The sequence below is a fragment of the Nyctereutes procyonoides genome, unplaced genomic scaffold, assembly GCF_905146905.1.
Source record: "Nyctereutes procyonoides isolate TBG_1078 unplaced genomic scaffold, NYPRO_anot_genome, whole genome shotgun sequence".
In the NCBI taxonomy this organism is placed as follows: domain Eukaryota; kingdom Metazoa; phylum Chordata; class Mammalia; order Carnivora; family Canidae; genus Nyctereutes; species Nyctereutes procyonoides.
In genome coordinates, this window is record NW_026575133.1 from 31,222,197 (window position 1) to 31,237,157 (window position 14,961).

At 43.5% G+C, this 14,961-nt stretch overlaps 1 protein-coding gene across 1 annotated transcript in view; it reads left to right on the plus strand.

Annotated features, from left to right (window-relative positions):
• The first annotated feature begins 379 nt into the window (after positions 1-379).
• The window catches only part of GLRX3 (glutaredoxin 3), a 30,925-nt gene continuing 16,343 nt past the window's right edge, over positions 380-14,961 (plus strand). The window contains exons 1-3 of the mRNA XM_055300127.1: positions 380-507; positions 6,430-6,538; positions 14,872-14,946. Of these exons, the coding sequence (XP_055156102.1) occupies positions 422-507; positions 6,430-6,538; positions 14,872-14,946 (270 nt within the window). The 5' untranslated portion in view covers positions 380-421. The remainder of the gene's footprint in view (positions 508-6,429; positions 6,539-14,871; positions 14,947-14,961) is intronic.

Genomic DNA, 14,961 nt, shown 5'->3' on the forward strand with positions numbered 1-14,961 from the left:
GTGTGTTTTGTCCCGTGCAATGCTATGTTCGGGTTTGCACAGGTACCACCGCAGTTAGGATACCAACGACCTCGTGGCTCTTCCTGCATCATCTCAAATAATGTGATTTCCCGTTTTCGGTAACAAGTCCGCCTTCCACTTAATTTCATTCGAGGTGGAAACGTGCAGACCTGGCGGCTTTCACCTCCACCCACTCGCACGCGCGCACGGGCTCCCCCGCAGCTGCAGCTGGAGCTCCCGGGAGGGTGCGGAGCGGGGGGCGGAGCCCGGAGCAGCGCGGCCCCGCCCCCCGGAAGCCCCGCCCCCGGCCCAGCCTCGGGCCTGCGCCAGCCGCGGGGGCGGGGCTTCCGCGCGCAGACCCCGGAGGCCCCGCCCCCCGGCCGCCCGCGCTCGATTGCTCCTGTCTGGCGGCGGCGGCAGCATGGCGGCGGGGGCGGCCGAGGTGGCGGCCGTGGTGGAGGTCGGCTCAGCCCCGCAGTTTGAGGAGCTGCTGCGCCTCCGAGCCAAGTGAGCCGGGCGGCGGGCGGCGGCGGCGGTGGCGGCGGCGGCGGCGGCGGCGGCGGGGCCTGGCGGGGGGCGGCCCGGCTCCTTCGCGTCCGGCCGGCGGGGCCTGGCGGGGCGGCCGGCTCCCGAGCTCGGCCCCTCGGCTCTCCCGGCCCGGGAGGGGAGCGGGGGAGGGGGACGGACCCGACCCATGACCCCATGACCCCATGACCCCTCCGGGCCCGGGAGGGGAGCGGAAGGGGGGCCCGACCTGACCCCATGACCTCATGACCCGCCGGGCCCGGGAGGGGAGCGCAGGTGGGGGGGGGCCGCCCCGCCCTGACCCCATGATCCCCCGGGCCCGGCAGGGGAGCGGAGGGGGGTCCGACCCCGTCCCAATGACCCCCCCACCCCCGGGAGAGGAGCGGGGCGACCCCGCCCCGACCCCCCGACCCCCCGGCCCCCGGGCCCCGCCCCGCCGCCCGGCCTCTCAGCCCCGGTGCCCCGGCGTCGCGCTGCTCCCTGGGCCGCGCCCCGCCGCCCCCGAGGGTCCCCGGTGTGCGGGCCGCTCGGCGGGTCGGCGGGTCGGCGGTGCCGGGGCCGGAAGGGAGCCCCGCGGGCAGGCTTCCTAACCCCGCCTTCCTAACGCGTTAGAGTCGCGGGCGGGGGGCGGGGGTGTGCGGGGCACCTGCCGTGCCCCCTGCGGTGTGGACGCCGCGGCCCGCGAAGGCCGGTGGTGCCCGATGTACCGGCTACAGGCAGGTAGGAGCAGTAGGAGCAGTAGGAGCAGGTAGGAGCGTGCCTGGGAGAGCGGGTGAGCGGGGGCAGGGGCGGGGGCGAGCGGGCCTGGAGGCGGAGCAGGGCCCTCCAGGGCCGGAGCTACTGCCTTGCTTCTGGGGGTCACGCGTGCTGGCCCTGCCGAAGGTAGACGTGTAACCGGATCAGCGCTTCACACGTTTCAGGTTTCCTTGGAAAACTGTTTACAGGAAAAAAAAAAAAAAAAAAAAAGAGGGAAATGAGCGTTACTCACTGATGAGAGGTGGGTTGTGACTCATCCCGCACTGACATACCCGACTGTGGACGGCGCCCGAGGTGGGCTCTCGGAAGGGGCAGGACTACTTAGGTGCACCTGCTTTCCTAAATACTTGAGCTCACTCTGCCTCGCGTGTTGCACATTTCGGTTTTCACGTGTCGTTTTTTTTTTTTTTTTTTTTGTTAATCGTAAACATCCTTAAAAGAACACAGCCCACACACGCCATTTGGGTGTTTTCCTGCCAGTGGTCTGTGCTCCAGGTGATGCAGAAAGCAGCACACCTTTCCCCTAGGGATTAGCTTCAGCAGGCACCTGGGAAATGATGGCTGGCATAGGAGAAGGAGTACATCTCTGCCCATTTTTTTTTTTTTTGATTTTTACTTATGATAGTCACAGAGAGAGAGAGAGAGAGAGGCAGAGACATAGGCAGAGGGAAAAGCAGGCTCCATGCACCAGGAGCCCGACGTGGGATTCGATCCCGGGTCTCCAGGATCGCGCCCTGGGCCAAAGGCAGGCGCCAAACCGCTGCACCACCCAGGGATCCCCATCTCTGCCCATTTTTGTGATAATGGAAGCATTCTAAGATCTTATACAGTATTTGTTATGGTAATTTAGAAATCTACATCCTAAACTTAATCTAAATTTAATCTTCATCCTAAACATCCTAAATTTAATCTTCAATTAAAATTTTTTTTCTTTGAATATTTTACTTATTCATTCATAAGAAACAGAGAGGGAGAAGGCACAGGCAGAGGGAGAAGCAGGCTCCATGCAGGGAGCCCAATGTGGGACTCAATCCCGGGTCTCCAGGATCACGCCCCTGGCAAAGGCGGTGCTAAACTGCTGAGCCACCCGGGCTGCCCCCAGTTTTAAAATTTGATGTGAATTGAAATTTTTTCTTTGTTTAACTCACCTCGGGTGTTTGTGTATCACTGAAACCTCAGTTGCTCTGTACAGTGGGGATATCCCCAATTGCAGAGGAATCAAGATTTTACCCATTTCTAAAATACTTAAGTCCAGTATATGATAGTATTTAATACACGGCAGCTGGTATTATCTGCAGATAAGTAACTGCAGGAGCTGAACACCTAATAATAATAGAGAAACAGCTATGCATTGAGCACCCATTTTGCTGATGCAGAGCCAATGTTCATTACATTGTCTAAAAATATGCTAGTCAGGATTTGAACCTGGTCTTTAAAGTTCTTCAAGCAGTGCACCATGCATGTAGGGTTATTCCATGCAGACAGAGGGTACTCATATGTAACCCAAGAGAGGGTGGCAGCATTTATATTTGTTTCAGGTTTATAGCCTAATGCTCCTAGGTACTATGTCCTTAATTAGAAAGTTGAGCATCTAAATAGGAGATTATTGTAGATGATGTAAAACAACTATTAATCTCATGCTTTTATATTTTTAAAGTGTTTTTATATTTTTGTTTGATCTTCCCAACATCTCAGGGTATTAGTTATTGCTGTTTTACAGTATGGAAGTTAAGATCTACATTTACATTAAGATTGAAATTACTCTTCAAAGTCATTTTAGTAGTCATGGAATTTTAAGTTGTGTGGGTTTATCTTTTTTTTAACTATTAGTGTAATTTATGCACAATAGTATATTAGTTTCAGGTATATATATGTATATATACATATATACATACATATACACACATATATATATATTTTGCATAGGCCAGTTCATACATACTGTTATAAAATTTGGGAACATTTAAATTTTTAAAAATATTCATATTTTGGGTATTTTTACATGCTATTAGAATTCTTTGAAATATGATTTTTAACAGCTTGCTAATATTCTGCTATTTGACCATTAACAAAGATACAGTGTTATTGAAAAATTGATTCTTCCAGTTATTTGCTATGTGAGAAAATGGGAAAGTATTATACATAAATATACATAAATCTTTGTTTCTTTAATAACTTTCTTAGGATAGATACTTGACAGTGTGTAAGAATTTTCTGAAAGGTTCCAGTTTAATTTTTACCAGTAAGATACAGAAATACTTGACTGCTTCTTTTTTTTTTTTTTAACATGGACTATTTTATTAAAAAAAATCTTCTTTCAGTTTAGTAAAAAGTGGTATCCCAGCATTTTAAGAAATGAGGTATTACTTATATACCATAATAAAATGCATGGATCTTAGTAGTTAGGTGTGTTGAGTTTTGACAGTTGTACATAGACGAGTAACCACTATTCAACACAATATAGAGCCCCAGAATGTTCTTTAGCTCCTTCCCATAGTCCCCACCACTGATCCACTGTCTGTCACTATAGGTTAGTTCAGCCGGTTCTTGGTACTTTATGTAAACGGAGTTACCTGGCTCGTGGTCTTTTATGTCTAGGTTGTTTTCCCCTATGTTTTCAAGATGCGTGTTGTTGCAAGGATCTATAGTTGGTTCCTTTTTATTGCCAAATAGTAGTCTATTGTATAAATGGACAATAGTTTCTCCACTTTGTGGACATTTGGGTTATTTCCAGTTTTTGGCTGTGTGTCTGTGGCTGCTGTGAACATTCTTGTGCAGGTCCTTTTGTGGGCCTCATTTTTTTCTCCCCATCCTGTAGGCCTTGGGGCGTCCCCAGCAGCCTCTGCAGAGGCTCATTGGCCAGAGCTCAGCTGCAAGGAAGAGTGAGCATTGTGGTCAGGTTGTGTGCCCAGGAGGAGAGGGGCACCTCATCGTCTCTGCCATAGACCCTGAGGCCCACCTATCCACACACATTGAGCCTTGGAGTTCTGTGGGACACAGATGAGAACCCATTGACCCACAATATATCCTTTCCAGCTTTGGGTGGGTCTTCCTTGAGGACCTCCTGCTTTCCTCCTGCATGCCCCTGGGCAGCTCTCCCTTTTTCCTCAGTACTGACTGTGATCCCAGTCCTTGTTTTCCTTTGTTTCAGGAAATGACCTTGCTTCCTGCCTGGGAAAAGGGATTTCCAATAACTTCTTCCCCACTCTCTTACTCTGCCTTCCCTCAACATCTGACACTGATTTGTAGCTTTACCCACTCTTGATTCCTTCACCCCTGACCTGGAGGAAGCTGTCCCTTCTCTCAAGGTGAATTCTCTGCTCTGGGATTTCCTCTCTCCTGCTGCCCCCGAGACCTTGCACCCTCAACTTGTCTTGTGTCTTCATCCTTTCCCTCTCCACTTGCACTCCCCCTTATGAAACAAACATGAGAATTTTCTTCTATTAAAAGCAAATCCCTTGTTCCTGTCTGCCCCTCTGCCTAGGACTCTCTCTGTTTATAAGCAGGTCTCTTAAAAGTGTAGATTTCTAGCACTCTCTGCAGCCTCCTCTTAGGTTCATTGCCCTTATGCAGCAGTGTGACTTGCGATTTTGCCCTGCAGCCTTGCTGGGGCCCTTCCAGCTGCATTGGAGGATTCTCACTCCTTCCTTCTTGACATCCTTCTCTTCTGTGAGGTCCTTTACCCTTGCTGGGCTTTTTAGGCTCCATCTTAGGAAGCAGTGGATCTACTGCCTGGGTTCCATTTCCTCCTAACTAACTGTCGATGAGTCCAGGGGCTCTGACCTTTGTCTTTAATCCTCTAGTGTGGGAGAGCTTGGTGCTAGCTCAGTTTCTTGATTACCGAGTCTATCTGCAGATGAAGCAAAGACTTCTTTCCTGAGCTCCAGACCATCACTAACAACCCCCCAGACCTCCTTTCCTCTCAGGTTAGCAGCTTCTATACCTGATGTGTGGCTTGTGCCACCACTAGTCATCCATCAGTCACTGAGCCAGAAACTTGGGAGTCTGCTCCAGACTGTTTCCAAAGTCGCCAAATTCTACCCCTCCTACCTCTGAAGTCCTGCAGTGCCTCCCTTTGCTTCTGCTCGCTGACACTGGATGGGGAGGCCATACTCCCAGCTGTACTGTTTCCCTGGTTTTATAGTTGGCCACTCCTTTCCTTGCCCACAGGTTAGCTGTCCTTAGTTCCTTTTTCTATGTAACATATTTTTCAGTCTGTTTTCTTCCTGATTTCTCAGATGTTTTTGGTTGGGGATGGTTATATTTGTACTTAGAATCCTATGGAAGAGTTTTTTAGTTCAATATGAGCATAGACTTAAAAAATATCTTGGGCAAGACCATTTTATATGGAAATAGTTTTTTTTTTTTTTTTTTGTATTTATTTATGATAGTCACACACACAGAGAGAGAGAGGCAGAGACACAGGCAGAGGGAGAAGCAGGCTCCATGCACCGGGAGCCCGATGTGGGATTCGATCCCGGGTCTCCAGGATCGCGCCCTGGGCCAAAGGCAGGCGCCAAACCGCTGCGCCACCCAGGGTTCCCTATATGGAAATAATTGATAAAAAAAAAAGGAAATAGTTGATAAATACATACTGACATGCCTGAGAACTTAGTCAATAACTTGTTAATCCACTGTTCTGTTTATACCATCAATTTTCCTCTTGTCTTCTTTCTGTGTGCCTTCCATTTTCAACATGTTATTCCTGTTCCTATGGTCCCAGCTATACCCTGGCATCACAGTACTGTGGCTGCAGAGTGAACACTGGTACCTACGCATCTGCAGCCGTTTGTCACTGATGCTTGCTGTGGCTGCAGAAATCCAGTTTCCACCTTTCCAGAGGGTCTGAAGACATAATTGATTTATAGGACTATTGGTTGAGAGGGATGAATATTTAAAACCACTTCATATGAGCTAAGTCTTCATTCAAGGAATACCATTAACTTGAAAATTCATCCAAAAGATTATCAAGACCTTGCAAGCCTTATATTTCAGTCGATGTTTAATATGATGGAATTCTAGCAGGACAAAAACAGTTCAGGCAGTTCTTGTGAAAGTTGTTTTGGTAATAGAATTTAATCGACGTCAGTATTCCCTTATGTCTAAAGATACTGTGACTTTAAAACATTGCATTTTGTTGATTTCCAGGTCTCTCCTTGTGGTCCACTTTTGGGCGCCATGGGCTCCACAGTGTGTCCAGATGAACGATGTGATGGCAGAATTAGCCAAGGAACACCCTCAAGTTTCGTTTGTGAAGGTAGTACACCTTGGGTGTCACCTCATTTATGAGGCAGACTGTTTTATTGACATAAGGGAGGATGGATGTGGAATTCCATGTTTATAATTGGTGTTAGTGTTTGTTATTTTTGCAGTAGATTCTTAAAAATCTTACAGTTGTTTTGCATTTCTCAAGTACCAAACACTGTGGCAATTGCCACACTTTCCCTAACGTGTGTGGTGGGCGGACAGAATTAGCAAACTGCAGGATGGGCATTGGGGATATTTGCCAGCAGAAGCGCCTAGATCATTCACTCTGGCTCACCGTGATTTTAATATAGTAAGAATATTAACAAAGCCTGCTTCATTGAAGAGCAAAGTGTGACGTGGAAAGTGAGTGAAGGAAGGCTGTGTGAAGGTCGCTGGGAGCCAGGGGCACAGGAGGAAGCTGTTGTCTGGGTTGGGTAAATGAAGACCTACTGGGAAAAACTGAGAGCTTTTCCTGGCCTGTGTGGAAGCAGAGGAGAAGAATCCAGTGTCTCCCTGCCTTGCCTTGTTTCCACCCAGCTTTGCACACTGCACATTCCTAGTTTTCTCTTGGGGGTGGGTACGAACTAGGAACGTGGTAGTCAAGGCTGTGGATTAGCTTGCTTGGCTTAGCACATTTAATGTTGTCATTCACGACTTAGCCTTGATTGAGGCAACAAAGCCAAAATAGGAGTCAAGAATCTTAGAAATGAATTTTTGGGAAGGGAGGCGCACCTGTATTCAAAAGCTTGAATCCTTAGGATTTAAAGAAACAAAAAGGACCAAATCCTTATTAAAACCAGAATTAGTTCAAATATACCCATATATGAGGTTAAAAGTAACATCTTCTGTATTTTCCACTTACATAAACTGAAAATAGAATTTTGACAGGCTAATTCATCTGTATAACAGGCAATGTAATTTTCAGGTAATTTGTGTACAGAGAAGTGTGCTTTGAATAGGTACTGCAGTTAGATGTCTCAAAATCAGAACAGCGTAGAAGGTATACAGTGAGAATGCTCTCCCACACCTTCCCTGCCAGCTGTGGTGTCCCACCCTATAAAGAAGGGACTGATTATATTAATTTTGCATGAATCTTTTCAGTGTGTTTTTTTTTTTTATGAAGATAGAACAAATATAGATGTAGTAGTTCGCTTTTTAAAATTTAAGGACTTATTTAAAATTCCAATGAAATGTGTAATGTAACCTTAGAATATAACCCTAAAATGTCCAATATAAATAATAGAAGGAGACATTAAAACTGCATGTATGGTCAGCGATAAAAGATAATGATTACCAGCAAAATGAATGATTAAACATTTCAATCATAAGATTAATCAAGATGATGGTAATTGTTGCAAGTCTGCTTTTATGTGTATAATGTTACTAGTTTAGGTAACACATTGTTCTTAGCTGCCATATGAATGATTTATTTAAAGCAACTGTAGAATTACTTCTCACATTGGTACCACGCTTGGCAGTGAGATTTTAAGTTGTTCAAGTGCTTAAGTGTCTCAGTAAGCCAGGGGTTGGGAAGTCCTTATCTCTCGGGGACACCTGAACCTGAGTGTACCTGCTGCTCATGGGAAGGCTGACAGCACTAGATGGGTGGTTCTCCCAGAGGCGTTACTTTCTGGAAATTCATTCTGTGGAGTAGTTTGTTTTCTTTTCTTTTCTTTTCTTTTCTTTTCTTTTCTTTTCTTTTCTTTCTCTTTAGATTTTATTTTTTTATTTTAGTGAGAGTGTGAGTGGAGGGGAGTTGCAGTTGGGGAGAGAGAGGGGGAGAGGGAAAGAATCTCAAAATCTCAAGCAGACTCTGCACTGAGTGCAGAGCCCAATGTGGGGCTCGATCTAAGGTCTCTGAGATCATGACCTCAGGTGAAATCAGGAGTCAGATGCTTAAGCGACTGAGTCACCCAGGCACCCCTGTAGTGTTTCTTTTAAATGGCAAAGATCATTTGCATGGAGTTGGTAAGGAAGGTAATTTAAATGGTGAGCAAATAAGTAAAATATCTGAGAGATCTGTTGGCATTCCCCAGTAGGAGAGGATGCATATTATTTAAAGAGCACTTTATTGTCAGTGAGAGCTTCCCCCTCACCGCCTGCAGTAGGGAACTGGTGCTTTTACCTCTGTGTCTTTTAACTTGAGGTCTTTTTTTTTTTTTTTTTTTTTTTAAGATTTTATTTACTTGAGAGAGAGAGCTCAAGAGAGAGCATGAACAGGGGAGAGGAGAAGCGGACCCCTGCTGAGCAGGGCGCCTGACGTGGGGCTGATCATGGACCCTGTGATCACAGCCTGAGCCACCTAGGCACCCCTGATCTGGCATTTTTGACTTGTGAATTACAGAGATCAGTTGATCCCATAACTTAAATTTACAAAATTATTATGTAGGTGATGTTGTAAATGATGTTTTTAAGAATTTGAGTGTAGAGTTTTGTTGCCATAAACAATTGTTTATTTTGTAAATGATGGGAAAGCCATACCTGAGAAAAGCTAGTGTACATTTTGGCTTAAGTAGTTCATGCTCATTGGAGTAGGTTGCTTAACGGCAGGACTCTTATGTTTTGATTGCATCTGGATGAACACCCTTGTGCCTGTACTCACCCTGTAGTGACAATGTGCTCATGTGCTCCTGGGCAAACCACGTCTGTGTTTGTGCCTGCGCTGGCCACCTCATCCAGACCAACCGGAGACTCTGGGCCCTGAGCACTGGGCACTGAGGTTTGCACGCCTCCCAGGGATTACAGGAGATACTCGAGTTACTCTTACTGCTTAAAGTCTTACTGAAAACTTGATGTTGGTTCAGAATAAAATTAAATGGCTAATTAAAGTGTGACATGCCCTTGCTTTTCAAATTACATACTGTCAGTTTGTTAGCACTTTATCTTTAAAATGGGGATAGAATCTTTCAAGATCTAGTGTCTGATGATGAGGTAGGAAGGAGGAGGAGAAGCACAAAGCTCCTTGTGATGGGAAGTTGGGTACAACCGGTTCTGTTCGAGGTCCAGATCAAATTCATCTTTTATAGGAGCGGCCATTCATTCTTATTTTACATTTGATTTTATTATGATTTACATTTTTGAAATTTTATCCAGTTTTTAAATCATTAAATTTATTATTGATTTTTCTTCACATGAAAAAATTGTATATTGTTAAGGTACTCAAATCCAAATCCATTTTATGTGAAGTATCCTGTGCACCCCTGTGGCTTTTTTTTCCCCCCCATCTCCAAACTTAGTCTGTGCCATTGGTTCAAATATTGGTTAGAGAATATCTTGTATTTTTGTTGTTCTGTCATTTAATTCCTGTTTTGATTGGCTTTTTTTTTTTTTTTTAACACAGAGAGCACTTGGTGGGGAGGGGCAAGGGGGTAGAGAATCTCAAGCAGACTCCATAGCCCAACATGGAGCTAGACCTCATGACCCTGAGATCATGCCCTGAGCCAGAATCAAGAGTGGGACACCCAACCACCTGTTGGTGGTGCCCCATCATTAGCTCCTTGGCTAGGTGGTGGTATACTTAATATAGGGCCCTTTAACCTTGTTTTCCTTTGTGTAAGTGGTTCCCATCTTCTTGGTCACCTCCCCACCCCTCTTCCAGCTTGATAATTCTGATCCAGTTAGGCCATGGTATTCACATTTTACCATATGATGCACTTTGGTACATAAACCCTCAAAGGCAAGCTTACTGGCCACCTGGTTGGTGAGGTTTGTACTACTGTGTTTCATTTAGTGGTGACCTTGTTTGTACAGTACCTGCTGCACTTGCATTTTATTATGACCATTATAACTTCAGGTATGAAACCAAAGGTATAGGAGGAGTTATATACTTAAGTTTGCATTTTTTTGATTCTTAGAAAATAAGAATTGTTTTAATTTGATTTATTCTTGAGTGTGCAAGCTTTTTTAAGCTCACCCTATTTAATTTCTGAGGGTCTATAAAATCAGTATAAAATTTCTATATAGTTACAGAAATGTTTAGTTCTAAATGTCTGTACAATTAGCTTCTGTACACACACAATGCAGGACAATCTCCAGAAGGGCACCAATCAGCTGTATAGCTAGGTACCAGTTAGCTGAATTCCTATATTTCAGTACTAGAGATTACTGACATAATCATTCTCTGTCATCATCATCATGGCTTCTTTGAGAATATATGTAGGATTACATTTTTGGGGAACTCTCAAAATGCTCAGATAATTCAAGGAGAATTACTAAATCTTAAAAGTATCCTAGTTCTTATTTAGGCTGTCTTGGTAATAAAAGATATACTAACAATTGACAATATTTATTAGCTATTCTTGGGCTAAGTTTGGTAAAGTTCTTTTAAAAAGGTACCAAAAACATTAATTTAAATATTTATTTGGACAAAGGATTTGTTTTTGAAAAATTTTCTTTTTATATCACATCACAGAGTTAGAAGCCTCTTTATGAAGTTTAACAAATGTTTCTGAATGTCAGGTTTAATTTGTTCTCTCCTCAGCCTCTGGGTTCAAGGCCACCCTGGCCAGCGGTCACTCCTATCGTAGGCTTAGCAGTATGACCAACATGTGCTTCGTATCATGTCAGATTTTATTTATCTAACACTTATTATATGCCACCATTATGCTGGTCAGTAGGGCCATTGGTTAACATATTATTAAGGTAATTTCAGATAGTGGTAAGTTCTAAGAAGAAATAGGCCGTGAGGGCCTATTTGGGGGTGGGTAGGTACTTTATTGGGGTTGGGAAAGCTAGAAAGAGATAAAAGAGTTTTCATTGGGAGAGCCAGGGATTGGGCTGTGGATCAGCAAATGAACACTGTTGGAAGGCTGCCAGAAGGCTAGTGGATCTAGCCGAAGGAGGAGAGGGTATGGCAAGAGGTTGACACTGGAAGAGTTTGGGTTTTATTTTGAGTGCAGCGGAAGTGACACGCAATGGGATTTCTGTTGTTGATTCCTTTGACCTGTGGGTTTGTGGTTTGAAATGGGGGAAGGATGCAGACTAGAAGCAAGTATACCTATTAGGAGGCTATCTCACAGGCCAGGTAAAAGACTTCATGGACATGAGTGAAGAGAGCGTTGAAATGAAGTCATGGTCTGATTTGGCTTATATTTTGGAGGGGGAACCGGGAAGACCTGTTGATGGAGTGGATTTCAGATGAGTGAAATGGATTAATCAAAATTGTTTCCTTTTTGATTTGATCATCTGGATGAATTAAAGAGATGGAGATGCCTTGAGGAGGAACAGGTTTAGTGGGAGATACCTAGTAGAGATCTGATTGAAGATGTCCGAGTGTTTAGCTTGGAGGTGGTGGTGGGGGAGGTCTAGCCTGGATACAACTTGGGCGTTGTTACCATATTGGTGTTACTTAACCCCAGGGTTGGATGAGACCATTCAGGGAGAATGAGCATAAATGAGAGAAGTACACTCAGAACCAAGTCCCTTGGGATGTGCCAGCCATGTAGAGGTTGGCCAGATATGAAGAAAGAAGGCAGAGAGACTGAGTCTCAGAGTTTGGGAAGAAGAAAAAATGGAAAGTCAAATGAGGCTTAGTGAGAAGATGGTATCTGGAGAGGGTGGGTGTGGTCACACTGATGATATTGAAAGGTCAGATGAGGAGAAGGGTAACCATTGGATTTGGTGAGATGACAGCAAGGCAGTGGAGGGTGGAGCTTGGCCCTTGAGCCACAGTGTTCTGCTCCACCATTCTACAGTGTTGTAATCTTGCTGATTTACCTAACTTTGTTAAGTTCTAGTTTCTTCTGGAAGTTAGATGTAATTACAGCATCCATTATCCTGCAGATTAAACAAGTCAGTACACAAAATGCACTTAGATCCATGTCTGACCTGCATTAATCATAGCTGTTAGCCATTACTGTTAAAGTGGTCTTTGGTGGCCCTGTAGAGAGGGAATTCCTATGTCGGATTTACCTTGCTGTGGAAACGCCTCCCTGCCTCTCCTCACCCCACTCCACAGACATAGAGCACATTTCAGGGGAAGGGTCTGACTTTGAGAGGCATGGTTCCCACCAAAGACGCTCTGACATTACATTCTGGAAATGTTCATGTTTGGTGAATGCTAAGGTCATATATAAATCCTACCTTTGAAATTTAATCTTTTTTTTTTTTTTTTGATCAGAAGAAAAAGATTACCGCAGTATAGCATAGGTTTTATAGTCAAACAAACTTGGTTTTGTTTCTCAGCTCTGCTAGTTATTAACTGTGTCTTTGGACAAGTTATATCTTCACCTAGCCACCTGTAAGGTTAAGTTGATTATGTACTACACACTTCTCCAGGTTTTAAATAGTTTAGGCAATTGTATGCAAAGGGTCTGTCATTGTTTGTGGCATAGGGTAGGCTTTCCATGAAAGGTAACTTTCCATGAAAGATCACTGCAGATCATATTTCAATATTTTCTATTTTCATTGATAGAACTGTCATGTTGTTTTATATCCACTAAAAATGCTTCCAAAGAATTTCAGTGCTGCAAAGGTTTTAGGACCTCAGATACCCTTGATGCTCTGAGGAATGGGTTTGCCTTTAGTAGCATTCCTGGTCTGTGCTGGGGGTGGGGGGTGGGATTTTTCTGTCACCACTGCCTTGGTCTTACTAAGATCTCTTCCTGGGAGCTGCTTTGTGAGAGGCACATGTGGCGATCCTCCTGGCTTTAGGAATTTCAAAAGGATTATTTTCTTCCTAGAAGAGTTGTCACTAAGGAGACCATTAGAAACTAGTAGGAACGTGAGAAGCGTTCCAACTTTTAGCCACACGGAGGACTGTATTTCTGGGTCCAGATGCTGCCTGGTTTGGTTTGGTTTGGTTTAAAGCTATATTATCTTTTGAGAGTTTTTGCCTAGTATTTTGTCTTTTTAAAATTTGTCTCATTTTGCTGTTAGAATCCAGTAGTACCAAAGATAGGGATCGTAGCTGAGCCTAACCCAGTGCCAACATGTGGTGGTCACTTGAAAGATGTTATTTGAGAGAAAATAATGAACTGCCTCAGTCATTGCCTTTTCTGTTCCTCTTTGGTCTGAGTGTGTAATTGTATGAAAGAAAAAAAGCACGAAAGTTTAAAAAACTTTTAGACAGTGTGTTCTAAATAGCTGTCTTCAAATGCTTTTTCTCTTTGTTCATTTTTTTCAGTTTTATTGGATAGTTGTTGATTTAAAATGTATGTAATTTTCACCTTAATACGTTTTGAAAAATGAATGTAATTGAAAATATTGTTTCAAAAGGGTGTTTTAAAGAAAAAAGTAGTAGTAAAAGAGCACCCAAGAATATATGAGATGGAAGATACAAACCAAAGACAAATGATGCTGCCTCCTATTTACAGTCAAGGTTCATTTGGATAGATATATACTGGATCGGGGAAAGTGCTGGATAAAAATAGTGCTTCAAGCCCAGTGGAAATCTTTCATTCCTGGAAAAATACAGGATATATTTTTAAAAATCTTTTAACAATATAATTTATCAATAAATTTTATTTCCTACAGGTATAATGTGAATACAGATTTTTATTGGTTTTAAAAAGTTTATATTAAATTGACAGTCCTATGAGGGAAGGATATAATATTATGTCTTGGTTTTTCTCAAAGTGTATGGTTTACAGAGTCTTACAGTATAAGTAGCTTACAGGAATTGTGTTCTAATTATTAAGAAATTGAGCCACTAAATACATTTAAAATTTGTATGTTAGCTAGCCATCATATCTTGTTGAGGGGCCTTAAGGAAATGATCAAGCAGAATGCAGTCATCTTATTTAAAATGCATTTAAATGTATGAATAGACCCAGAAGCAAATAACCTAGCAAGATATCTGCTTAGTGTCCAGCAGCCTTGCAGGAGTTAACGGTAAAATTTATCAGACATCAATAGTTTATTGAAGAAATACTCCTTTTTGCTTCATAATTTGCAGAAGGCTACAACTGTCACTCATGATGTACTGCCTCTTGGAATTAGTCAATAGAGCAAACAGCAAGAATTGCTGTGGGCAGAAAATAAGCACTGTAATCATGACATAACTGGGGTCAGTGATTTATGGATTTCAATATAGTAGTAGCTGCATATGATTGAAAATTTACTAGGTCACTAGTGCACCAAAAATTTTATTCACAGCCTCCAGGCATCTTTTGAAATGTGCAACAAAATAAAAACCTCTGAACCTGTTTTGACACTGCAGACTCAGTGGATGACACGCCAGCCCAGTGAGTCTCATTTAAATGTAAATGTGTCATAAACTTTTGTACCATACTCTTTAAAAACATCAGCTACTTGAAGGGATGATGTATGTGAAGCTGATTTACATGTTGAAGTAGTAAAATAGGACCTTTTTATAATCAAGCTTTAAATTCTTTTATTTTAAAGTTGGAAGCTGAAGCCGTTCCTGAAGTATCTGAAAAATATGAAATTAGTTCTGTTCCCACCTTTCTGTTGTTCAAGGTAAGGATAAAGATG